General features: G+C 41.7%; 5 protein-coding genes across 5 annotated transcripts; 3 read left to right on the top strand and 2 right to left on the bottom strand.

The window, feature by feature from the left end:
* Positions 1-720: 720 nt before the first annotated feature.
* LOC141832507 (putative myosin-binding protein 5) lies at positions 721-2,668 on the top strand. Its single transcript, XM_074720010.1, has 2 exons — positions 721-1,567; positions 1,653-2,668. Exons 1-2 carry the CDS (start codon positions 721-723, stop codon positions 2,666-2,668), a joined length of 1,863 nt encoding a protein of 620 aa, XP_074576111.1.
* Positions 2,669-5,206: 2,538 nt separating this feature from the next.
* LOC141831672 (potassium channel AKT1-like) lies at positions 5,207-10,968 on the top strand. The gene is made up of 9 exons (XM_074719084.1): positions 5,207-5,319; positions 6,213-6,578; positions 6,657-7,032; positions 7,104-7,349; positions 7,421-7,552; positions 7,622-8,005; positions 8,091-8,166; positions 8,241-9,082; positions 10,957-10,968. The coding sequence occupies exons 1-9, from the start codon at positions 5,207-5,209 to the stop codon at positions 10,966-10,968; spliced, it is 2,547 nt and encodes an 848-aa protein (XP_074575185.1).
* LOC141831673 (protein ANTI-SILENCING 1-like) lies at positions 9,511-12,359 on the bottom strand. Its single transcript, XM_074719085.1, has 2 exons — positions 11,962-12,359; positions 9,511-10,621 (listed from the first exon to the last, which is right to left on the bottom strand). Exon 2 carries the CDS (start codon positions 10,603-10,605, stop codon positions 10,060-10,062), a length of 546 nt encoding a protein of 181 aa, XP_074575186.1. The 5' UTR covers positions 10,606-10,621; positions 11,962-12,359; the 3' UTR covers positions 9,511-10,059.
* Positions 12,360-13,659: 1,300 nt separating this feature from the next.
* LOC141832004 (potassium channel KAT4-like) lies at positions 13,660-17,011 on the bottom strand. The gene is given in 12 exon segments (XM_074719462.1): positions 13,660-13,874; positions 13,876-13,901; positions 13,990-14,151; positions 14,211-14,334; positions 14,434-14,619; positions 14,691-14,723; positions 14,797-14,895; positions 14,975-15,214; positions 15,281-15,598; positions 15,738-15,795; positions 16,255-16,635; positions 16,717-17,011. Coding segments are annotated over 12 exon segments (1,941 nt in total). The 5' UTR covers positions 16,953-17,011; the 3' UTR covers positions 13,660-13,796.
* Positions 17,012-21,970: 4,959 nt separating this feature from the next.
* LOC141831334 (putative WRKY transcription factor 72) lies at positions 21,971-24,172 on the top strand. The gene is made up of 4 exons (XM_074718694.1): positions 21,971-22,063; positions 22,285-22,674; positions 22,772-22,885; positions 23,528-24,172. The coding sequence occupies exons 1-4, from the start codon at positions 21,971-21,973 to the stop codon at positions 24,128-24,130; spliced, it is 1,200 nt and encodes a 399-aa protein (XP_074574795.1). The 3' UTR covers positions 24,131-24,172.
* Positions 24,173-26,985: the final 2,813 nt, after the last annotated feature.

The raw sequence follows: 26,985 nt of genomic DNA, 5'->3' as shown, positions 1-26,985 counted from the left end.
TTATACATTAACGGTTCAATTAATAACACTCAATTAATATGAATATTAGTCAATACTGAATCCTATGCTTTTTAAAAAGATGATATTTATTAAAGTTTAAATTAATATGGATACTATTATAATTCAAAACTATTATAATATATGTATTTCATTTTTTTATCAATATTATATTATAATAATATTTTGATTCTGATAATATTATAATTCTTATAATATAAATATTAAATTTTTAATTAATATTGATTAATACAAATTAATATAATATTATAATAATTATAAATTTTATAATATAAATAATTTATTTTTATTTATATTAATAATATTATATTATAATATCTAGTAAATTATAATATTATAATTATGTAATAATTTTATAATTACTATAATAATGTAAAGATAAGGAGGATGTCCTTTTGATGGAGATGGAGGGTGTTTTTTGATAATAAATGTAAAATGGGTGCCTGTTTGAAGTTTTGCTCAATTCTTTTTCTTATTTTGGCGATTCATCCCTCGTCGTCCGCCGCTGTGGCCGTTTCCGGCGGCCGTGCGTCGCTTCTCCGCCATCCGATTTTAAGCAAGCCATCGAATTGCCTTGGCCGACAAGAGGATCGGAGTTAAGGGAAGGCAAACGCAGAGGCCGCGGAAGGAGGAGCAGTAGAAGGATAAGGCAGCTGGCTGCTCTCCCTCTTCTATTTTCTTCTCTATGTTCCCCCTCCGGCCATGGCCGGCGCCGCTGAATCTCTCGGCTTCTTTGCCTTCTACAAAACCTCCATCTGCGAATGCTTCCTGATCGCGTTCCTCCTCCACAACGCCGCCTTGGCCTACCTCGCCACCCGATTCGCCCGCTTCTGCAACTTGCCGCCGCCCTGTCTCCTCTGCTCCCGCCTGGACAACCTCCTCGGCGGCGGCGGCGAGCGGCACGGCTTCTATAAGAGTCTATTCTGCCATGCGCACAAGGTGGAGATCTCCTCCATGGTCTACTGCCACGACCACAAGAAGCTCGGCGACCTCCGCGCCATGTGCCGCGCCTGCCTCCTCTCCTCCACCACCGTCCCCGCCGCCGGCCACGAGACCTACACTCTCCTCGGGAGAAAGCTCTTGACGAAACCCGACGACGAGTACGAGGGAGACGGCGCCATTTCCAGCGAGGCTAATCCGCCGTCGTCGAACCATAAACTCCGGCCAACTCCCGCCGGTACGAGCGTGTGCTCATGCTGCTCCGCCACGTTCCAGCGTCCGCCAACGAAGAAGAAGCAGACGAAACGAGCACGAGCCGTCGAACCGTACGACGAGCTGAAGCTGCCCTCCGACTCCGACTCGGAGGCGTCGCTCTCGGAGAACTGCGATGGCTATCCTCTGTCTCGTGCGACCAAAGCCGCGAAGGAGAAATCCGGGTCGCGCCGCCGGCTGCCACCAAGCCTGCCCTTCAGCTACCGGACCTCGCCGAAAATAGCATCGACGGAGAAAGTGCCCGAGAAACTGATCCATCCTTGCACACCCGGCGCGATGAAGTTAAACGGCGAAGTCAAGAACCATCCTGAACAAGTCCATCGATCCAACGAATCATGTAAAAGCTTTGAGCCTTCGTTTAATGCCGTGATTTGCCAACGATTCTTGCTTGTTTTCGATTGAACGGCGCGTTCTTGATCCAGCCGTCCGGGGAAACAGCTTCAAGAAGGCGTTGGGGAACAGAGGATTCATTCTCTCCCCGCGCTTCTCGGAGATGGTCGCCGGCAAGGAGTCTTCCCGCGCACAGGAGGATCTAAAGCAGCGCCTCTCGCGGGCGCTCGACTCTCTGTGGAGCAACGAAGCCACGGCTAGTCCGAGAACGGACGACCTGAAGCCCGGCGACGCTTCGGCGGCGGCGTTGCAGAGCCTCGCCAGCCGGTTCTCCATCACCCGGAGCAACTCGAGCATGGACGTGCGCGACTGCGCCGCCATCGTGTCCGACGTCGAGGGCGAGACCTCCATCGCCCGGCTGAAGCAGCAGGTGGAGATGGACAGGAAGTCCATCAGCGCGCTGTGCAAGGAGCTCGAGGAGGAGCGGAGCGCGTCGACGGTGGCGGTGAACGAGGCGATGGCGATGATCACGCGCCTGCAGGAGGAGAAAGCAGCCATGCAGATGGAGGCCTCGCAGTACCTCCGCCTGCTCGAAGAGCAGGCCGAGTACGACCAGGAGGCCATCGAGAAGCTCAACGAGCTGCTCGACGAGCGCGAGAAGGAATGCCTCGAGATGGAAGCCGAGCTCGAAGCAAGAGACTCCTCCTCCTCCTTCTCCACTAAGCTTTGCGGCGCCGCCTGCGGCGTCAAGGATCTGCTACTGAACCTCGAACAGGAGAAGTTTCAGGTGTCCGATAGCTTAAAGAGGCTCCAGAAGAAGCTCGCTCTGTTTTCCGCCAAGCAGCCGCCGCCGCCGCCATTGGCCGGCGAGGAGACCGGAGAAGAAGATCCAGAGATCGGAAGCTTGAAGGATGAGGTGTCGAGATTGATCGAGAGGATGGAGGCGATCGAAGAAGATCGGGAGTTCCTCGGGCAGGCCCTCGCTGCGCTGCGGCATGGAGCTGAGGGAATTGAATTGGTGCAGGAGATTGCGCGCCAATTGAAAGGGTTACGAAGAGCATTAAAACAGGGGATTATGGCTAAACACGCCTTATTAATTGATGATTAATGTGGTCATTTATCGACTATTGTTCAAGTTTTGTAAGATAGACATCAATCTCCTCATATATGGTCGTGGAGTCGATCGTGTGGGAGTCGCAAGATGGCAGATTTCACATTTTTGTTGAAGTAAAAAAGACATCAAGAGGAGTGTTAGAAGTTAATTTGTGTGATCCATCTTCTTATAGTAATATATCGATTGCGAATTTTGTGCTATCTTTGTTCGATTTTGTGTTACTATCGTAAACATTGTGTCGTTCCGACTCACTCGTGCATTTTTCTTTCGCAAAGGAGGTGCATTTGTAGTTAGTTCGGACTTGTTATGCTAAGTTGGCATATTGATAGGTTTAGTAGTTTCTTTTTTTTTGGCTTCTATCCTTCTTGACTCATGTTTCCTCTTCCCTTCTATCTTAACATGTAAAGGAAAACGACTTTGCTCGAATACCAATTGATCCAAGCAATGGCGAAGCACGGGTCAAGAATGGCCCGGGAACGAACATTCACTACGTTAGATGTGAAACCACAATTTATCGAAAAACATATATGTCTTCTCACACCTATTGTTTTTCCCTTGTGTTAGCACCCCAAATGATGTTTTGATATGTTGTCAAATAAGTTTAAGTTATATCTTGTTGTAATTTTAATATGTATATTTATATGTATAGGGACTTAAGAGAACACAAATGTACTCAATGACTTAGGAGCATCGGAGATAATAAAGTTTTGACAAAAGACTAAAGGTTAACCATCTTCCAAACAACCAGAAGTATTTTAGATGATCGAAAGTTGATGTTGAGTCATCCAGACCCATTGTTAAAATGGATCAGAACGATCACGTCAACAGTCTCTAGGGGACCAGAGGTCATTGACTCATCCAAAGCTGTTATTGAGCTGTTGTAGAAGCATATAAAACCTAAAGCAGCATCAACAAAGATTAAGTCGACTGAAAGACGTTTGGGTGACTCAAAGGTGCTATGTTAACACAATGGTTAGATCAAGATGAAGTCTATAAAAGGGACTGAAGTTTGAAAAACAAAACACAATACACTCTCAAATAGTTCTGTTTCAATTTTTAATTACTCTCATGCTTAATCATTATAAAAGGTTTCTCCGCCTTCGAATTGTTTCTAAGAGGAGAACATAGTGGATGTACTTTCATAATTCTTGGACTAGCAACATCGTGAGTTGTAAACCAAGTATCGAGCCGCTTCTTTTTATGTTGTATTTATTTTTGATTAACGTGTGTCTTTGTTAAATCATTAGTAAGAGAAAATGAAATTTTAACTCATAGATTTCATTATTCACCCTTCTCCTCTAGTGATCTAAACTTCTTCCGCATCACCAACACCTTGGACCGATTTGAATGGGAGATCAAATGTTATTTTACCAAACAAAGTTTTTGAGTAACACCAATGGACTCTACTACATTCTTAAAAGATGCTCTTAGAGGAGTGAACAATTAGCTTGTTCTATTCAAAGGACAATTTGATGAAGCTTTCATCAATACGGGGTCTCGAGCAAAGGTCAAACTATATTAGGTCTATTGTATACAACATTATCTTATATTACAAAAGGTTATTTCCGCAACTCAAAATTGTGACCATTTACGTCAAGGCTCCTCTTCTAGCTAAGGCTGAGTATTCAATTAAAATCGAACCAAATCAACTGAATTAATCGAAATCGAACCAAACTAAATTTTTTCAAACTAATCGAACCGATCAAATTTTCAAATAAAAATCAAACAAACCGAACCGATAAAACATCGATTATTTCTATCAAAAATCGAATTAACCAAAATAATTAAATTTTTTAAAATATTATGAAAAATTTACCAATTAGTTAAAAATTTATAAATTTATTTACTTAGAAATTTATCAATTATTTTTTTATTTTAATTAATTTCGTTAGTTTATTCGCTATAATCGAGTAAGAAATTTTAAAATAGAAATCGAACTGAATTACCTAAATTAAATTTTTAAATTTGATCAATTCAATTAACTTTGTTCAATTTAATCAAACTTTTGCTTAGCCCAGCCCTTCTAGCTTGTTGTATTCCAAATAAAAAAATTTCTAAGAAAATTATTAAATAAATTAGATAATGTTACTAAGTTATAAGGGATTTTTAGCATTCTATATTCTAAGTTTTAATGGGTAGAGATCAAATTATTTTATTTTTATGATGAATCAAAAATAAATAAAAACAAAACTAATAAATAGATTAAAATTCCAACCTAAATACATTTTATCTTCTTCTGTAATATATATATATATATATATATATATATATATATATATATATAAAGCCAGGTGAGGCATCTCTATCCAAAGATAGCTCTTGCCTAAGAAAATATTGCGGTCATCCATTCCAAATTCACTAAACGAAGGTCGTTAGAGATGGAAAAACAAACAAGTTAATTAAGAGAAACAACAAAAAATATTAAAACAAGAAGGATTAAGGCAAGAATGGAGAAGCTAGGGAAGGAGGATGAAAAGTTCAACATGTCAATCATATGCGACGATGAGCCAATAGACAAGGAGATGTCAAAATATGGTAGCCAATACAGCATCTTCAACGACATCCTCCCTTCCCTCGGCGGCCGAAACACCCATCCGAGTCAAGCTTCGTAAATTTATCGTCTCTCCCTATGTTAAAAAATATAGGTAGACTAATTGTTTTCCCTAATTAAACTTTGAAATTTCATTTTGCCCTTAAGATGGAGAAATATAGAACTGATATTCTGCACGACCCCGTGCGCAACACAGTTGACCCCCGTCGCTTCCAACAGCCCTCGCCGTGCTGTCCGGTCATCGCCGGCCGCCGGACCGGGCCCGATCGACGCGCCACTCGCCGACGCGTCGGTCGGCGTCGGATTATCAAATTGTGGCCAGAATCCGATGCGATTTGATAGGAAAGCGACCGACAGTGGCACGCGCTGTTTCCGGCCAAATCGACGGCGGTCCTTCCCCGGCCGGTCTCCGGCCGCGATTTGGCCGAAAACGGCACGTGCCACTGCCAACCGCGTTCAGGCCAAATTGCGTCAAATTTCAGTCCACAATTCGGCCAGAATCCGACACCGACCGACGCGCCGACGAGTGGCGCGTCGATCGGACCCGGTCCGGCGGACCGAGGGCGGTGGCCGGAGGTCGGCGGCGGGGGTCGAGGGCGGCGGACGACACAACGAGGGCGGGCGGAAGCGGCGGGGGTCGGGCGGACCGCGATTTGATCGAAAACGGCACGTGCCACATTCCCATATTTGGACGGTTAGATCTGGCGCTCACGTTCAGGCCCGGTGTGAGACGAACGAGGGAAGTAGCGGGGGTCGAGTTCCCACATTTGCGCACGGGCGCGCACGAGCAAGGGAGTCGCGCAGAATATCAAAATCGTGGAGAAACAATCCTATATGTTTTTTTGAATTAGATGGACTTATCTGAAAATTCATAAATTATCTGGGTTGATTTGAAAAAGTACCAGGCTACTTAGTGAGGGTTAAAGTGAAAATATTTGAAATTTCAGAGGCAAAGTGAAAAAGTTACCAACTGATTTGCGCGCGCAGGACTTGGGAGATCATCTTGTTCATGCTGGTGCTCTACACGGCGTGGGTCTCCCCCTTCGAGTTCGGCTTCCTCCAGGAGAACAACGGCCCCTTCCGGCTGGCCGACAACATCGTCAACGCCTTCTTCGCCGTCGACATCGTCCTGACCTTCTTCGTGGCCTACCTCGACCACGCCACCTACCTCCTAGTCGACGACCCAAAGCTCATCGCAAAGAGGTACCTGACCAGCTGGTTCATCCTCGACATCGTCTCCACCATCCCTTCCGAGCTCATGCTCAGATTGCTGCCGCCCGATCTCCAGTCCTACGGCATCTTCAACATGCTCCGCCTCTGGCGCCTCCGGCGAGTCAGCGCCATGTTTGCTCGGTACAAATCAAACATCCCCCTTCTTCCGAAAACACTGCTCTAGACTCATCGGAATCAGTCTTTGCGATCAATCATCAGATGGGAGAAGGATAAAAGCTTGAGTTACTTCTGGATTCGATGCGCAAAGCTCGTCAGCGTGACGATCTTCGCCGTGCACTGCGGCGGTTGCTTCTTCTTCCTACTTGCGGCGAAGTACCCCGATCCGAAGAACACCTGGATCGGCATCGTCACCGAAGATTTCCACGAACAAAGCTTCTGGATCAGTTATGTGACGGCGATGTACTGGTCCATCACCACCGTGTCGACCGTCGGCTACGGCGACTTGCACCCTGTCAACACTTGGGAGAAGTTCTTCAACTTTTTCTTCATGCTCTTCGGCATGGGCTTGGATGCCTACTTGATCGGAAACATGACCAATTTGGTCGTCCACGGCACTACCAGAACCAGAAAATATGTGAGTGAGTGAGTTCTACTTGCACACCTTCTTCCAATCTGTAGACCAAACTGATTCTCTTGTGTACGCAGAGGGATACGATCCAAGCGGCGTCGAGTTTTGCTCGGAGAAACCAGATTCCGGAGAGGCTGCAGGAGCAGATGATCTCTCATCTCAGCTTGAAGTTCAGGACGGACTCCGAAGGGCTTCAGCAGCAGGAGACGATGGATGCTCTTCCGAAAGCTATCAGATCGAGCATTTCGCACTACTTGTTCTTCCCCCTCGTCCAAAATGTCTACTTGTTTCAGGGGGTTTCTCCCGACATGCTGTTTCAACTGGTAAATGCTGTAAGCAAACATGTCGTGGGCATTGATCAAGCCTTGCAACTGATGGTGTGTCGATCTTTAAGGTCTCCGAGATGAAAGGCGAGTACTATCCTCCCAGGGAAGATGTGATCTTGCAGAACGAAGGGCCGACCGATTTCTATATCCTCGCGACCGGCACCGCGGAGCTGATCGATAGCCGGAGCGGATCGGAGGAGGCAAGTTGGTTGTGTGATTCATTGTTGATGCTGCTTGTGCATTGGTTTGACACCGGCGTCTGTACGCAGATCGTTCGGGTGGTTAAGAAAGGGGATCTGGTCGGCGAGCTCGGTGTCCTCTGCTACCGTCCTCAGCTGTTCACGGTTCGGACGAGATCGCTGTGCCAGCTCCTTCGCCTGAACCGCACCGCCTTCCTCAGCATTGTTCAGGCGAACGTCGGCGACGGGACCGTGATCGCCAACAACCTTCTTCAGTATTTCAGGAAGCAAGGGGACGATCCATGGATGCAAGGGCTGCTGAGGGAGATAGAGAGCATGATGACCAGAGGCAGAGTGGATCTGCCTCTCACCCTCTCTTTCGCCGTCGTTAGGGAAGACGAAGTGCTGCTGCAGCAGCTGCTGAGACGAGGTCTGGATCCAAATGAGTCGGACGATGAAGGGCGCACCGCCATGGTCTGAATCTAGCACCATACATGTTCATCTGTCGATACGAAGTCGATGTAGTTTGACCTAGGGTTTGGTTGATTGTGGCAAATAGCATATCGCGGCGGCGAAGGGGAACGAGCACTGTGTGAAGCTCTTGCTGGATTATGGCGCCGATCCGAACAGCAGAGGTGTGGGATTGATTCTTCTGCTTCTGTTGGAGGATTGATCTGAATCTGATCGCCGGATTGATTTGTTCGTGCAGATTGCGAGGGGAATGTGCCGCTGTGGGAGGCGATCCTGGGGAAGCACGAGAGAGTGGCGAAGATTCTGGCGGAGAACGGCGGCGAGCTCTCGGCTGGCGACATGGGTCGCTGCGCCTGCGCGGCCGCGGCGCAGAACAGTGTCCGGCTGCTGGAGGATATGCTCCGGTGGGGAGGAGACGTTCTCGCTGCGGCGGAGAACGACGGCGGCACCGCGCTCCACCGCGCCGTCTGCGAGGGGAATGTCGCGGTGGCGGAGTTCCTGGTCCGGCACGGGGCCGACGTGGATAAGGCCGACGCCCAGGGGTGGACGCCGCGGGGGCTGGCCGACCAACAGAGCCACGAGGAGATCAAGGCGCTGTTCGACGGCGCGAAGGGAGCTGGCAGTCCCGGCGCAGCCAAGCCGCCGCATCCGGCGGGACCCCGGCGGTTCAGCAGCGAACCATACATTCCGAAACCGAACGCCGGCGGTGGCACCGCCACCGCGGCTTCGGCCGAGAGGCAGTCGCCTGACTACTCGAACTCGCTGATCGGGGTCCTGTCGGCCGCCAATTTAGAAGTCCGGCCGGCGCAGGGCAGCACGCCCCCGGTAGTAGCAAGCCCTCCAAGGCAAATGGGCAGTGGCGGCGGAAGGCGGCAGCAGCGCGGGAACTTGGCGCGGGTGACGGTGAGCTGCCCCGAGAGGGGCGACACCGCGAAGAAGCTGGTGGCGCTGCCGAAGTCGATGCAGGAGCTGCAAGAGATGGCGGCGAAGAAGTTCGCCGTAAAGGGCAAGGTGAAAGTAACGACCAAGGACGGCGCGCTGGTGGACGACGTGAAGCTTCTACGAGACGGCGATCATCTCGTCGTCTTCGCCGACAGTCGACCGTTAACGCCGACGTGATGATCGTGCTGCAATTTTGCTTACCTTCTCAACCATACCATTTTTGGCTAATTAAAAAAATGGTAAAAAAATACAGACATTTTTATATTTTGTGTATATCAATAGAAATCATTTATTATTATACATTAAATTATAAATACAATAAAAAAAACATTTCCCCATAACTTTGATCTAATTCGGTAAATAATCAAGCAAAATAATGAGCAATGATAAGTTACATGAAAAATGTAGCATGAAATTCAACACAACACACTCCATACATTGGATCTCACATCCATGCAGTGGGACCCACATCCATGCAGTTGAGTATGTCATGTTGAATTTCATACTATATTTTTCATGTAGCATATCATTTTTTTTAAAGAATTTAGCACAAAACAATGAGAATACACTAGGTTCAATACATAGAATTGCTATTCAAAATATAAATTTAGTCGAGAGTAATACCGCAAATGCACCGATCTTTTAGCGGCCTCTACGACTTCCAGAGTTCAAACTTTTGTATGATGCTAAACAAAGAGGCTGACTTTTTCACCAATATATCGAAGGTTTTGGTTTTGCTGTCGACCACATTCCTCTTCTCAGATACTTTCCACTTGATCATGTTCCTTGGTTTAGGAAATTCTTGGCACAACTGATTCAAAGAACAAAGACCATTAGACTTGACTTGATGCTTGCTTAGAACCAGTATTATCAAAGGCTTCCACAAAAGTTCTCAACTTTTTGGGAGATCTAACGCATAGCATAATCTGAATTGTGAACATTGTTGCCACCAACAGAATCTCTCCTGTCCTTGGATTGTTTGTTAGCAGTATCACAGTCATTTCTGATAACTTGGCCTACTTTAGGAGTGTCACCTTTTGGCTCAAATTTGGAGATTGGCTACTGACCTTTCCGATTTAAAAGAAACTTTGCTTCTACACCAGCTATCAGATTGGCTACTGACCTTTCCGATTTAAAAGAAACTTTGCTTCTACACCAGCTATCTTATCGTCAATCTTTTCAGATATCGTACAGGTTTGAACATCGAAAGTGCGGTAGAATATGTAGTCAGCCATTTTCAAGTCTTCATCTGATGGTTGTGCATTCCTCTCGTCTTTTGAAGTGCAAATCACACAGCACTTGCCGATAATAGCTTCCAATGGGTTGATGTTGAAAAGACCGACACCTTCTCCGGTGGCTAAAAATATTTCCTTCTCTAGTGGAGTGTCTATCAAATAGTTCTCGAGTTCATTTGGGCGGAAAAACCATAAAATCTTCACTTTCTTCTTGTGGTCTGGTTGTTCCCATATCTTAACTAGTTTTCCAATATAAGGCTCACGCACATCCTCCTTGAAGAGGTATACCGAGTCATACAATGAGTAGGTGACATCGTCGATCATAAATGACTCGTAAAATTGCATATTTCTCTTAGCACCTCCAATTCCTCTTTTTTGGCCCCAACAAAATTTATGAACATCATTAGGGCCCTTAAAGTGATCCATTTCTTCTCCGTTTTTCCTGAAAGCCAAACTTTCCTAGAGCAATTTAGATTTTTGTCCATAAAAAAATAAAATAGATAACGAAGTAAAATGTAAAACGCAAATATGAATTGCAAAGTACATAAGTCTTAGGTTGGGAGTTCTACTGTAACCATAAGATAGTTAATTATTAAAAAACACAATATGCTAAGAAATTCAAGATGCAAGAACACAGTGCAAATGATTCAAGAAGTGTTGCGTCATTATGTTTTGTTGTGCGATCATTGTTAGTTCACATAATTAATGCCTCAAGATTAGTCACGCTTGTATCATGTCCAACATTGCTAGAAATTACTTTCTCTAAATAGAAAGTAGGTTGTTGATTAGGAGGAAGAAGAAGGGGTGAGCGCTGTAGGGGACTGTGGATGAAGTAGTAGGCCGTGGTTAAAGAGAAGTCACAGTGAACAGAAACAAGGGTAAGAAGAGGAAAGACGCAAAAGGAAAAGAAGAGGAGAGGAAAGAGGAGGAGAAGAAGAAAAGTGAGATTTGGTGAGCATTGTGCAGTAAAAAGAAATAAGGGGGAGGAGGAAGAAGAAGAAAGAAAGAAAGAAGATGTAGAAAAGAACAAAGTATAGGATTGTTAAAATTTTGATAAATAGAGGAAAAGGGAATTGGGTGGAGAAGAAAATCTCAGTTAGCTTTAGGGGGAAAAAAGAGAGCTTTACTTTCCTCCTCCATGGAGTGAGTTCCTCATCATTATGCTATGGTTTTCCTTATTCTGCAATAAATTCTATTTGAATACCAGTTTAGTTACAAGATACTTATTTCAAAAGGTAAGAGTCTGATCTAGCGCAATATCAAGGATTGATTGATACTTAATATTCCATGTCATTAAGCATATAGAATATCAGATGATACAATTGTTGAAAACACTATTTACATCAGTGATTAATGTTACTCGTTATCTTTGAACAAATCGTGAGAAGCTACAGCTTGAGTAACTAGTCATAAGGTAAAGATTATAATCTCTGACCTACCAACAGGGGTTAAACATTAGTCATGCCAACATGCATCACGATATGAAATTGGTTCCATTTACTGATAATTACCCCAAGCCATCAGGCTTAAATCTGAAACCAGAACCTACACAAAACATTTCAACTAATGGATAAGCTCATGATTTCGTTTCCTCGTGGTATTAGATCAATGTGCATTGAATCATATAATTGATTTTTGTTTAAGCTTTGAATGTTTAAAACTAAATATATGAATTATAATATTGTGCTACTTTAGCTGGTGTATGTGTTCTCCTACCAAATGAAAGCTGTTACTTGCTGAATTGAAGTATATAATGACTATGAGATTAATAAGCAATGTTACCTGTGAACTACCGGTGATGAAGAGAAGATCACTTGCTATCTGTCCCTGCGAAGAGGAACAAGCAAGCGCTCAGCAGGAACGGGTAACCACGCGTGGGGCATTACCTTGCTGTAACGCCGTTCCCCAGGCAACACACAGATCGTCCGCTACTCAGCGTTGTTGGACGACGGCGAGTCTGCGAGCGTAAGGGTAAGGATTGCAAGACGATGAGTAACTGGAGGATGAAACAGTAGAGAAGGAGATCTCCAACTTAGAGATCCGATGGAGAGAGATTGGGAATGGACGAGGGGGACTAGAAGAAGAACTCTTCGATCGGATTGCGATCGAAGCGGAAGATCTATTGCAGAAGGAATTGTCGCCGCCCACGAGCTTCGCGATCTAGACGGCGAAGATTCGGGTAGGGTTTGTTTCCTTTTTGCTGAATTACCCTCAAAAGTCAAAAGCACTTAATTTCCTATTATTGTGCGAATAAAACTTGTATTTATTAAAATGGTAAAAACTCATTTTTATTTTTTAAATATATTATAAATAATTTAATATTATAAAAATTATAAATGATTATATTTTATGTATTTAAAATTGAATTAAATTTTACATAAATAAATTTATTAATTATTCACAGATTTTATTCATAAATATTAACTTATTTTATACATTATTTTACTATTAAATAAATATAAATGAGCTTTATCGAATAAACACTAACGAATGTCCAATTTATTTATAGTTCAGAAAGTACCATATGGTATAGTCAAATTAAATATCAAGTTAAGTTAAAAGTCAAAGTCAATATGAGCTTGGATTCGATAACCTAATTTAAGTCGAGTTCAGATCTGATCAAATTGAGTTAAGCTAAACTTGAATCAGGTTAACCCAAGCTCCAACCAAATCAATCCCAAAAGCATTCCTCAAAACAACTTAATTTGAGTCAACTTCGAATGTAGTCAGTCTAAATTAGAATTTGATTTGGTGATTGTTAAAGCACTGATCACTAAGGGATATATTGGTTAAAATATCTATCATCAAAAGAGATGTCCCTCAATAAAGAAAAGAAAGAATATGCCCTTTAAAAATCAAGATCATCTTTTCAACCGATTTTAACATCAAAGCAAACAATTCAATTATTTTATACTTTTTATTTTATTTATTTTCTCCATCTATCTCTAAAAATCTGACTTGAACATCTATATGGTCAAGCCGAACCTCACTCAACTATCCTACTAGCATCTTTCTTAAATCTTTCTACACTCCTATTTGAAGATCTTCGCACTCAGTAGTTTGAAACTTTTAACTCTTTTGAACGACTGATCCAACTAATAATTGCAACCGATCTTTAAAGTATCTTATCTTGATCTCAGACGAGATCACCATCTTACAAATTGTCCATCTTTTCAACCTAAATTTCTAAGTTTGTCCTAATAAAACCTTCTATCAACTATATACCGAATCAAATGGTGCGACAATTTAGATTGACATATCATATACTTCAGCAAAAGATAGAATTCATCACCTAGCAGTTTCACGTAGTCAATTCACAACCATATGTGAAAAGGTAAATCGAAAAAGCTCAGTTTCATCGAGATTCAATCCTTATCTACTTCAGCAAGTCTGTCCTATAATAACTAACTCAATTATACCTCAGGAACTGATTGATCATATACAAGCCATGATTCATTGACCTATAACACAATCCAAAAATATACGAATCAAAATTATACTCCTTCGAATCTAAACCAAATCGATCATCGATAGTCAAAATTTATTCCAAATTCACACCAAGAAACTTATATACAGCCACACAATACTGATAGACCCATTGCAGCTTGATGCATCTCCTAGCATATGAACAAGTGATCATCGTCCCTAATGGTGCATATCTCATCGATTTCAGCACCATCAGCTGAAAAAACTTTGCTCCTTCTGCATCCCAAACGAACTCTCTGCACACAAAACAAAATCATCAGCCATTACCTTCTGAAATTGATCATCTCATGTCTCTCCAGCATGCTCTCGATCGTCTTATCGTACCTGCGAGACTAAGTAGCTCCTCCATTGAATCAGGTAGGAAAACGAGCTTTCCTGTAATGCTTGTTTCTCCCTTCTCAGTCAATCCAGGGCGATATCCATGGATCGTCACTCTCTTGGCTAACTCAGTGCTCGAGGTGGGAGTGTAAGCTTCAGCCTGTCCTCCTGCACGATCAAAGCAATTAAGTTTTTGTGAGCTTGTTCCAACAGAGAGAAATATATACCTTCTTCGAAACCAGTATCGATTTGTTCCAGTTCGTCGGAGGGTTCTTCTCCGATCACTTGGTTCAGCACCTCCGGCACGAATGGCACCTCTTCGACTAAGTCTTTGCTGAGTTCCTTGAGGAACTGAGGCAGTTCAAAACACCAACCATAGTTAGTCAGATGGCCGGCAATCTCACTGAAGAACAGAACCAGAAGCCTTAATTTGCAGCTGCTGAACTGAACCTGAACGAAGTTGGAAAAGACCATCGTCGCGTCGGCGCTGTAAGGCTGCACGATCTGCATGAAGTGCCGATGGCTGATCCGAACGACTTGGCAGAGCCTCTTGCTCCGAACCGTGAACGGCTGCGGAATGTTGAAGATGACCCCGATCTCTCCGAGCACGTCGGCAGGGCCTAGCGTCGTCAGAAACTGAAAACTACCTCACGTCAATCGATACAGTAACAATCGAGTTCATCCCACTGAGTGATTGAGAAACTTACCTTTTCTGTGCCGCTCTTCGACGTCAAGACATCCTGCAAGATCGCCGGCCGGAAAGTTAGAGGGCGGAGGAGTTTGAACATTGGGGGAGTCGAGTCGGAGACATACCACAGCGCCGGAGACGATGATGTAGAAGTCCGTCGGGATCTCGTTCTCTATGATGATGTCCAATTTGGGGGGGAAGTACTCGGCTTGCATCTCCGAAACCTGCAACGACAACAAGCTTTGAGCACGCTCGTCGGAAATCGCGATACCGAAACAGAGACCGATCGACGGTGATCATCACCAGCTGAATCGTGAACTCTTTGGAGACTCCTTTGAAGAGGTACGTGCCTTCGACGGTGCGTTGGAAGAGGTACTGCGCGATGGTGGATCGGATGGCCTTGGGCAGGTCGGCGATCACTTCTTCCTGTTGCAGCTCCATCGTCTTGAACTTGAGCTGCAGGTGCGCCATCATCTGCTCCCTCATGCCCTCCGGCAGCCGGTGCTTGCTCGCGAATCGCGAAACTTTGTGTATGGTGTCTCGCTGAAAACAAGTTCGCCGGTAAGTTCGCCGGTAGATCTGCAACTATGTATGTATCTATGTGGCTACCATGAGGAAAGTGCGGGTGGCGGCGTGGACGATGAGATTGGTCATGTTTCCGATGAGGTAGGCGGTGAGGCCGATGTTGAAGAGCATGAGGAAGATAGTGAAGATCTTCTCGCCGGTGTTCCAGGCGTGGAGGTCGCCGTAGCCGACGGTGGTGAGGGTGGTGATGGACCAATACATGGCGTAGGTGTAGCCCAACCAAATGCTCCGATCTTCGAAGTTGGGAACTGTGCTTCCGATCCATGTGTGTTCCTTGTCGTGGTAGTGAATTGCCATCCAATAGTAGACACAACCCGCTGAGTGCACTGCAAATAGTGTCACCTACAAGGACCCAATTTCCCAATCTAAGCCCCTCAAAGTGATTGGGTTCCAACAAGATTACGGTAAAGTAATCCTAACTCGATCTCGATCTCGGTCTCGATCGATACTTTGGATCAAGAGGTAGGTTTGGTGGACTTACACAAACGAGCTTGGCGCATCTTGTCCAGAAGTAGCGGAATCTGATGTCTTTCTCCAGTCTATACGATCGTAAAGTTGTTATTGTGTGATTTAGAGATCATGAGTTCGAGTTTCGATAACTATAACGATCCGGTCCGTCCGTCCGTGGGAATTCTACTTATCCCGATTTCTATTTTTCTGTGGGTCATGGGCCGTTGACCATCGACCGTGTCGTTACCTACTAGGACTTTCCACCCCTGCTCAGTGGATTTTTGTCTTCCCCCAAGTTCGAACTCTAGACCTGCAGGCTAAAGTACTAAAGTTCTTTGAATCTGGTAACTAAGTAAAAAGTTCTAATCTAGTACTAAAGTACTTTAGTCTGCAGGTCTAGAATTTGAATCTGGGGAAGACAAAAAGGCACGGTCGATGGTCGATGGTCGACGGCTCATGACCCATAGAAAAATAAAGATCGGGATAAATAGAATTCCTACGGACGGACGAGCCGGGTCGTTACAATAACAGTTAGAACAGGTTAATACCTTGCAAAAAGCTTGCTGGCTCGGCGGAGCCGCCACAGGCGGAGCAGGCTGACGACGCCGAACACGGAGCCGCCGTTCCTCTTCCCGGTGAGAATCCGGTATATGATCTGGAACGGGACAGTCGAGGCCACGTCCATCACCAGCCCCGGCGAGCGCAGGTACCTCTTGGCGATCTTCCTCCGGTCGTCCACCAGCAGGTACGTGGAGGGGTTGAAGTAAGCGACGAAGAAGGAGACGACGATGTCGATCCCGAAGAAGACGTCGACGACGAGGTCGAAGACCAGGAGAGAGCCAGAGCCCACCTGCTGGAACGCCAGCTCGAACGGCGACGCCCACGCCGAGTAGAACACCAGCACCATCAGGAACATCTGCCACAGCCTGCACCCAAATCCAATCCACAATCCGATCACTTGGCTACCAGTATTGATCGTGCATCGGCGTAGCTCCGGCGAAGGCGAACTGTATCGAGGATCAAAGGGCGCGATGACGAATCTCTTGAGCTCCGGGTGGCTGCCGTCGAGGCCAGCTCCGAAGGCGGGGAGGAGGCTGCTGGAGAGGGCGGCGAAGCTCTTCAGCTGCCCGCTCGTGTGCCGTCTCGAGATCATCCGTGGCGCCGCCGTCTGCTTCGCCTCGCCCTCTGCGGCGGCGGCCAGCTGCCGGTCCGAACGCTCCGGCGCCGCTCCGACTCTGTTGCTCATCGTGATCAAATTGCATCGACGGCCGGCGATCTTTCCTGTCGGAGCAAGAGCTCCGATCCCTGAAGGTCTTTATAAATGCAGCTCGATTGATCAGGAAGAAAGATTAAAGAATTCTGATCGATCGAGTTGATGATGAGATTTGTGCAAGTTGTTGTTGTTTTTTTTCGTGGTGAATTAATGCAGAAAAAAAAGTCAACTAGAGTTGACTTTAGATGAGGTGCCCCGCACGATCTTTGAAAATCTATTTTGTCGTTGAGTTGACTTTAGGGTTCTTGAGTTGAATAGAAGATTGAATCACAACCTACATAATAACATTGATTTAACATAAACTAATTAAGCTAATTAATTAAATAATCTTTGATAAGTTAGCAAATGTTGTTTAGTTGGTAGGTGATTAATTAGATCAAGTGAGATGACTTAGTATTCAATCAAGTTAAAATTAAAATACAATGAAGATCCTCATATTATTATTATTATTATTTTCAATTATGCTAATCTTCTATAATTGAAACAATATATAATTTTTTCAATGATGACAACTAATAATACATATATGAGCATGCTTAATTATCCAATTTTAATATTTTAAGAAGCAAAAGTATTCAAGTTTGTAGTTGACCTTGTGCACCATCTATAAACAACCTTTCTATGAACCTACTTAAATTCATGTATATTAACACACACTTCATCTTCTCAAGCATTGTAGACTTTGTTTCTTAAATACATCTTCTATGTCAAGAATCGATATATTGTTGTCGTAGTTACGGGTAGTTGTTCGTATTCTAGTTTTCCCCTATCTTTTTAGTGCTTTAATTACTACATATTTCATCGATCGATCAAACGAAACCCTTAATTGTCATAGACATAACTCCTCTAGAGTCTTATTTAGTATGGTACATAGATGAATCTTTCTTAGGGTTATTCTGGCTTAGCTCCAGTTAGAAAAAAAAATATTATTTATGTAAATATTTTATTTAGCCCATTAAAGTTGACTCTTATCACACTCAAAGCTCAACCACCTCATTAAATTCAAGTCTCTCTCAATTCTAATTCCTAGATCTGTCCTTACTTACATATCAAGAGATTATTCATCTAAAAATCTTAGTATTTCAGGTTAAATTGAACTCTTTCTTGGGCTTTAATGTAATAATATTGATATTGAACTTGAAGGATATATTAAATGAAATAATTAAACGAAGTAAATGTGAGAGTAAAGTCGATGCAGCAATGGAGCAAGCAGCAATTAAGATGTTCAATATCAAACATGGACTGACTGTGTCCTTTGACACGATCATGTCTCTTATTGCCACTTAAAGAAGAAAAGTATAGAGTCGAACACAGTTTGATCGATATCGTTTTCTGACACGATCGTATTCGATCAATTAAAGGCATCCAACAACCAACACAGCCAAGTCATACTTTCTAATACAGTTGTGTTCGATCAATTGTGTTCGCCCAACAATCGATATTGCCAGACTGTGTTTGCTAACACGGTTGTGGCATAATGGCGACTCCTTGAATCAAAAACTTTGTAATTATGTAGGGGATTTGAGCTTTGAGATATCATAACTTTTAAATCGTGTTGAACAATAGGATCTATAACCTATTAAATTGAAGTCGTTTAAAATTTACAAATAATTATTTGTGTAGCCTATAACATCCAAATCTTAGATTTAAAAATATCATTTAAAGTTTTTTCAGAAGACTAATAATTAGGGTTATTTTAGTTTTTTGCTTCGTAGGATTATGAGACTATTTAAACCTTTGTTAGATGTTGTTAGGAATTATTATCTTTTATTTTGAATCAACCTATTTGATTAAACCTAGAGATGGTTTCTTTTTCCTATTTGATGATTTTCGATATTTTCTTTAAAATTCCACTATAAAAATAAACTTTTAGAATAATTGCTATTCTATCTTACGCCAAAAACACATTCATCATGAATCACAAGTCTAATTTTCATACTTCTTTAATTTCCCCACCTACTCAACCTCCAATATTCATAATATAACAACTACACATCTCAAAGTCTCTTCGCTTTTCCAAAATATACTAAATGATCTCTTCAAAGTCAAGTGGCTATTGCTGACTTAAAATACCAAACTTTACATTGGTAAAAAGTCAACCTCACAAGTCAAAGCCCACAATTAAACACCGAATGTGAAAATCAGCTAGACCACAATGTGGACTCAGTACTCCTCAATGTTGTTCTCAATTATAGCTGAATTTATCGATTCAACCTTCTTGATCATTATAGCAAAAGATGAAATTCAGGACTCCAACAACGATCCTATTATATATAACAATATCTGTTCCGTAGTAAACAACTCAACCCTACTCCCTGAGAGCTTCAACCTTCCTAATCACGCATATGTTTCATGTATCACTTGCTCTGATATTATCATGGCCGGTTCTAATTCTAAATGTGTTCCCCAAGAGAGTTGACTTTTGATAAGTACAGAAAGTACTTTGTCCTCCATGATTGTCTCTCTTTTGGGTTGACCTTTTGCCTTTGTCTTGGCTTACACGCATCCCTTTGGCCAAGTTGGCATTGCTTGCAGTACTGCATGGTGGTCAAACAAACAATTAATAAACATGTGCAGCTGGTGATTTCCATGTCCTTAAGCAAAAGAAAGATGGTCAACGGTTTGACTTGTTCCAAGCATGGCAAGCACATCTTGTAAGTTATTGGACAAGTTGTTTACTACGGAAGAAAGCTAATGGACCATGATTCAAACCATGGATAAGCCATTGAGTGGCCGCCTCTACATGAATTCTATCCTCACAATACTTTTGTTATCTCTTTGCCTTTTGTGGTTATCCGCGGCTCCTCTTCAAAAGGGACACTCTATCTTATCAGCAATCTATATACAATTATCCAACTACCATCCAGTACACCATCTTCATTGTTATATCCCGTATAAATTCTGAATTGATGGGGGCGCGTTGTAACAACTATGAAATCATAGTTGCTACACATATTTGTAGATTCAATCCTATTCACTTACCATTCACGTTGTAGCAGCTACGAAATCGTAGCTGCTACAACGCGAACGAGTCCCTGGTTCAGAATTTAAATGGGAGATATATGTTAGTACCAATGGAATCAAAATATATCTTCACAATGGTATAATATTGTCCATTTTGGATTTAAACATTCATGGTTTTATTTTTGAACTTTACCCAAAAGGTCTCATACCAATAGAGATATTTTCAATCTTATAAACTCGTAATCTTTTCATTTCTTGACCCATCAGACCTTCTTGCCTCGATGTCTGATCCTCTTGATTCGTCAAGACTGCTTAGTATCTGATTCAACTGACCTACTAGGAGTTACCATGATCTGGGTCTCCCTTATCTCCTTCATTTTTCCTGAGGTTCCCATATGACTTTACATAGACTATAGCTTTGATATCAATTGCTAGTACCGATTGAATCAAAATATCTCCAAAATGGTATGATATTGTCCACTTTGGACCTAAGCCCTCATAGTTTTATTTTTAGACTTTATCTAAAAGATCTCATACCAATAACAATATCTTCCATTTTATAAACTCATGATCTTTTCTACGTATTTTCAATGCGAGATTTTAATTATATCCCAATAACATAATGAGATTCGTATATTAATTGTACATGAATTATTGGTGAGGGATGCCCTTTTAATGCACATGTTAGTTAGACATCTATTATAAGTAATTAAGCAATTAACACTTAATTATATCTATCTCAGTTAATGCTTTTTTTATGGTGCACATGCTATAATTAAACGAGTGAACGACTGAAAGTAAACACCGGCATGAAGGCATAAGCAATACGTTGTTTACTACTGCGGATGGAAAGGTTAGAAAAAACAATTAAGGCAAAGTAATTTAGTCAACCTCGAAGAGCCTTTTAAGCAATGTCCTCTTCTAATTAATTAAATAAACAAGTTAATTAAACTCAAATTGTCAACCCTTAATATTTCAACTTAATTTATAGAGTGCAATGATCCCTGGACTCTCCACGCAAGTTGCATATTCCAATCTTTTCAATTACACAATACATTTTATTAAAAAATAAATCATAATTAATAGTATTTTTATTTAAATAGTATTCCGGTCAATACACCATGGATGATTCAAACGGCAGTTCAAAACTACTGACGTGCACGTTTCTCGAAGAGAATCGCTTGAAAAGATGAGAGGACCTAAAAAAGTACTCAAAAAGAGGGTTAGAATGGTGTCGGGGGTCTCGGCAAACCACTCCGACACTCAAGTTAGGGTTCGACGCGAGGAAAAAGTTTAATGACTTGGAAAAAATTAGAGTAGATGTGTGCGTACCTATACCCATAGGCATGAGTGTAGTTGATCTCCGAAATATTAGCATCCGTTTAGAAATATTCTAAGATATCCGTTCCAGTTTTTTAGGAAGATTCTGAAATATTTATTTAAGAAATATTTCGAGATATTTTTTCTTATTCTTTGGGTGAATCGATTTTAGGATTTCTTAATTTTAAAAATGAACCGGTCTTATGACTTTATCTTCGATGAGGTGTCATCGTCCCGCCGTATTATAAGCATCTCCAATTAGTCTAGTCAAAAGAGGTGTAGTCTGACTGACTAGACTGTACTAAGTTGTTATCGGGATATCTTGATGAAGTGTAATCGCCCCGCCGTATCAAATATAATTATTTATCTAAATTTTTTAAATGCCCTTTAATTAAAAAAAAATAAAAACCATGCAAGGCATGCACGAACTTTAAAGCGGAGGGAGGAGCATGCCATGCATGCATGACGTACGTAGAGGCCTCTTGATGGCTTGCACGTTGAAGTTTGATCCGATCCTTAATTTGCCTCTTGCAGTCAGTTTGGGGTGTTGACACTTAGCTGTAAACGATAAGGACATTTAATTTAATTTAATTTCTCTACTGTTTTTATATTTGTGAGTCAAAAACAGTGGGCTTTACCTAATTGTCCTACAAATAGATACATGTGTGTTTGGTGGTTCTTCTTGATTGAGGAATTTGCAGAGAGACATGGAGTTCTTGCCAGTTTCAGATACAGCTCTTAAGAACAGGGAGATCAAGAAGAAGATGATGATCGAAACCCTATTTGGTGAAATCAAACATGTATTTATGTTCTTCCCTTTTCTTTTTTCTTCTTCTTCTTGGATTAATTTTCTTCTTAGTTTTGAGATAAATTCAAGATTCAGGATCTGATTTCCTTTTCTTTATTTCATTTGAGCATGGAAGTTTAATTTATGCACAAACAAGATCTAGATCTTCTGTCCTTATAAATTTAATTGCAGAAATATGTTTCAACTCATTACCTATATATAATTAATATACAGGAGGAGGAGGATCCTGCTGAATCCTCCAAAGTGAAGCATGAAGGAGGAGATGATCAAAATAAGAGACTGAAAGAGCTCCTACTGTTCACCCAAATGAACAGTCAAGAAGAAGATGGTGAAGAATCTGATCTTGTTTCTCTTACCCTTGGAACCCTAAGCACTGAAAGCAAGCCCAAGATAGAAGCCAAGGCAAAGCATACTGATCGTGAGCTCATAGAAGGTGGTGATCTCTCCCTCGGTTTCGAGCAATTCACCGGCGAAGCCGCCGGTGCTACAGATAGCGGCGGCGGCAACAGCAAGGAGCCAAAGAATGCAGAGGAAGTGCCACAACCACAAGCCAACCTCAAGAGAGCTAGGGTTTCAGTGAGAGCAAGATGTGCTACCCCAACCGTAAGTAAAGAAAGCTTAAAATGAAAGAAATTCTATCTTAATTCAATAGTAAATCTGTCTCTAATTTATACAAATATGATCATGCATGATGAATTAGATGAATGATGGATGTCATTGGAGGAAATATGGACAGAAGATAGCCAAAGGAAATCCATGCCCAAGAGCATATTATCGTTGCACCATTGCACCCGGATGCCCAGTAAGAAAGCAGGTGAATATCTTCATTCTTGAAACATATTATTTTGGTATCGTATCAATATTATTATGCATAGTACTGATTGATTTGAGGTTGAAGAACGTGTTGAAATACAATCAAAATTCTATACTGGAAATACATGGAAAATATTATAGGGTTATAAGATGGAAGATATCTTATTGGTATGAGATATTTTGAGTAAAATTCAAAAATAAAACCATGACAGCGTAGTCTCAAAATGGACAATATCATACCATTTTAAAGATATATATGAATTCTATCGGAGCAAATCTATGTGGTGTGGGATTCTCACAAAGGAATGATTGGGGACTCCTAGTAAAGGGTACATTGGGACCGTTAAGGCGGGTCTCACTACAAAAATAATCATAAATAACGATGAATTTAGTGATCGATTACAATTCGATCGCTATTTTAGCGATCGATTTTTAAATTTGGTAATCGGTTAATCGGATTTATCGATCGAAATTTCAATCACTAATCGATATTATTTTTGTAGTATTCATTGGGACTCAGAACCAATAGTGGACAATATTAAAGATATATGTTAATTTCATCGGATCTAACCGAACAATCTAGGATTTCAATTATATTGTTGATGATTTGATTATATTTGAAGTTTTTCTTCCAAATTCACAGGTGCAAAGATGTGTTGAAGACTTGTCCATTCTGATCAGTACCTACGAAGGAGCTCACAACCACCCACTTCCCCTCGCCGCCTCCGGGATCGCCTCCACCACGTCGGCCGCCGCAAGCATGCTCATGGCCGGCTCCTCGACCTCTGGGTTTTCGCGAAGCCAGTTCTGCCCTTCTTCCCACCCTACGATCACACTGGACCTCACTGCGCCGCCACCGGCGGCGACGCCCCAATTCAGCTACTTCCCGCATTCCTCAACCCCCTCGACGAGCTTCAACTTCTCCACGTTCAACCTCTCGTCGTCGGGCAAGGTGAAGACGGAGACGACTGGGGCCGAGACAGCTGGGGTCATGCCGAGGCAGCAGATGGTGACGACCGACATGATCGCGGGGGCGATCACGTCGCACCCGGGCTTCCGATCTGCTTTGGAGGCCGCCGTAAAGATGTGCGTCGGGGGAAGGCCAAGTTACGGCGGCGTTCATGTGCAGCAGCAGCAGCAACAAGAGGAATTGGCGCCGCCGCCTCCCTCGGAGACAGCAGCAGCAGCAGCAAGGAATTACTTGACGATCTTGAACTCGTGGAGTTTGAACCAGCAGAGACGATGAAAAATATAGTTGAAAAATGGGCATTATTCTTTCCCTGTGTGTAAATGAATTTGAAGAAGAACATTTGGAATTAATATAATTTGGATTTGCGATGTTGTTCATTTATGCATAAACAAATGCAATTAATTGTAAACCAAAAATAAAAAAAATAAAAGGGACAGGTTAATTTTCTTCAACGAAACAATACTCAATTATATTTCTCATCCCAAAAAATATTTTTTTCTATGTTACACTTCTTAGGATTTTACATCATCTATGAAGAGTTAAATCAGAAAGTTATAATATAATTGATCACTACAAAAAAGAACATTATCTTGACTTTATCGAGATTCGATTAAAGTGATAGATTCGAGGTTTCATCCAAAACTTAATACTATATTTTTCATCCCAAAAAATATTTTTTTCTAATTAATGTTAACTATTGTAGTATAGTAGTAGGTACCAGGAGCTATTACACTTCCACAGATATGATATATGGTCATTGAGATAGGGTTGAGTTGGCTATTGTAAGGTATATATTGTTACAGTGGACAAAAGTCAAATCTTAATCAAGTCGAGAAAATGTCATCCTTTATAGTGGTTAACTATAACTTTTCGATTTATCTCCTCACATATGGTCGTGAGGCTAACTGTGTTGGACTGTTAGAACTACAGATTTCACTTTTGCTATAAAAGTAATAAAATATTTAGTAAAATAAATTAAAAAATTAAATAATTTGAATCTTATTAATAAGGATGAATATTTTCAAGATGATTATAAGTTATGATTCCAATTTATTTGATAGAATATAGAGGAAGAAATTGAACACCTGAATTATTAAAAATAAATTAGTATTTTTTTAATTTAACTTAATATAAAAAATATATGTAGAGCATTTTTATAAAACTATTTTATATACTAATCTGATTAAAATTATTTAACAAGATCAAAATCACTTTAATATAATAATTTATCGATTATTTAATAGCTACTCTATTATAATATTATAGCGTTATATACAATAACTTTAAAACAATTTTGATCATATATATTAATTTTTTAATTAAATTTAAGTATTTTAATAAGTTGATAATTTTTTTAAAAATACAAAAGTACTTTATATACAACATTTTAAATTAAATTGAATTAATTTATTTTAGTTACTCCATTGCTATTATAATAATTTTAGAATAAAATATTTTTAAAATAAAAAAATACGATGAAATGTTACTTTGACAAACAGTGGGCGAAATTGAGGTCCCAATAAAAGGGGTAAAATGATATAGTGAAACTAGAAGGACAATTTGAGAAAATGGCCAAGGAGGTAAAATAAATTTTCTATATTATTTAGGACCTCGGTGAAAGTTGCGTTTATAAATTGCTCGAGCATTTGATCTTGTTCTCTGGTTTTGCTTTCTTGGACGCCACGATCGAAGGCCGTCGCCTCCGCATCTGCGGCTTCTGCTCTTCCTGATCCTATCCTTCGTCATCGACGTCTCCTCCTCGATCTGACGCATTCGCATCTCGCGTCGATTTACCCTCTTCCGACTGGGCGGCGGGCGCCGGCGATCCTGGGCGGATGATCCATGGTACCTCATTGTCGACCTTTTCCTACGCGCCTTACATTTCTGCATGTCCTTTTCTCTATTGTGGATAGCTCTGTTTCACTTGTTGCGAGGTGCTTAGGGAAATTTATTTTCTTGTTTTCTTCTCATCTGTTTGTTTCTCCGTTTTTCTGCGCCTCATCGTTCGTAAGCGGTAAAGAACAATGTTTTTTTTTACCAATGGTGATGGTAATATTCCACGTTGGGGGATTTTCGACCTATGGATGTAAGTGAATGAGTCGTTGGAAAATGATAAACTACAAAAGGTGGACTTTTATGACATATTTGAAGGTATGCTTTTACTCCACCGCTGGATAGTGACTGCGCGTTGGAAGCATTTGCTGAAAACAATGCACTGAGCGTTCTTTTTGCTCATTGAACATTCCAAAATCTTTTCGCTCATGTGTATCCCCTTTTACTTGTTGGTGATCAATGGATGAAATTACTTCAAGAATGCATGCAGTTCTTTTTTCTATCCCCGGTCGCTTATTGTTTCCATTGGCTTATATCCAGGTTGAAATTAGCAAGTTCTTGACGGACCATGCAAAGCAATCGTCATCAAACCCGTAATCCACATTTTGTCTGTCAAGACTGATTATAAACTAACAGTAGTTAGAAAGGAAATTTCTACTAGAGTTTGTATAACTAGTGCTGGTAGCAATTTCTGCACTTGAGGGTTATTGTCCTGAATGAACAGCATGCGAGGATATTTCATTTTGTTTTCACAACACTAAACGTGCAACTAATTTCTCTTTAGTTTTTCCAAGATAGCGTTTTCTTAATGGAAGAAAGCATTATAGTTTTCATTGAAAATCAATTTGATAAGGATACTTAGTCTAGGCTATAAAGGGGCATGGCTTTCCATCAACATCCGACATGCAGTTTCATTTGGCAATAGACTAGCAGACACTTGCATAAGTTGAGGTTGAATTATTGAGTGTCTTTGAGTTCACAACCTGCTCTTGGACAACTACAGTTGGAGGTGTGATTTAGGAGTCATTGTGAGTTCACAACCATGCATGTGTTGCTGTTCACAACCATGCATGTGTTGTAGGAGTCATTGTTTGTATAATGATCTCCAAGATTTCATTAGTAGGATAAAATTAGGATTCCATATTTATATCTTAGAGTAATTCCTTGTGAATATTGCATTGGAGCTTGCATCTGCATGCGTTAGGAAATTTTCCCATATAGATTTTACGACCTGCATTGGTACATGTATGTGCTCATGAATTGCAGAGGCTTTTTTGTCCTTCATCTTCCTAAACAGG

This window comes from Curcuma longa, chromosome 7 (assembly GCF_044706935.1).
Source record: "Curcuma longa cultivar G26 ecotype Majalengka, Jawa Barat chromosome 7, ITB_CL_G26_1.1, whole genome shotgun sequence".
NCBI lineage: Eukaryota > Viridiplantae > Streptophyta > Magnoliopsida > Zingiberales > Zingiberaceae > Curcuma > Curcuma longa.
Note: the sequence above shows the minus strand (reverse complement) of the source record. Positions and strands in the feature narration are given on the sequence as shown.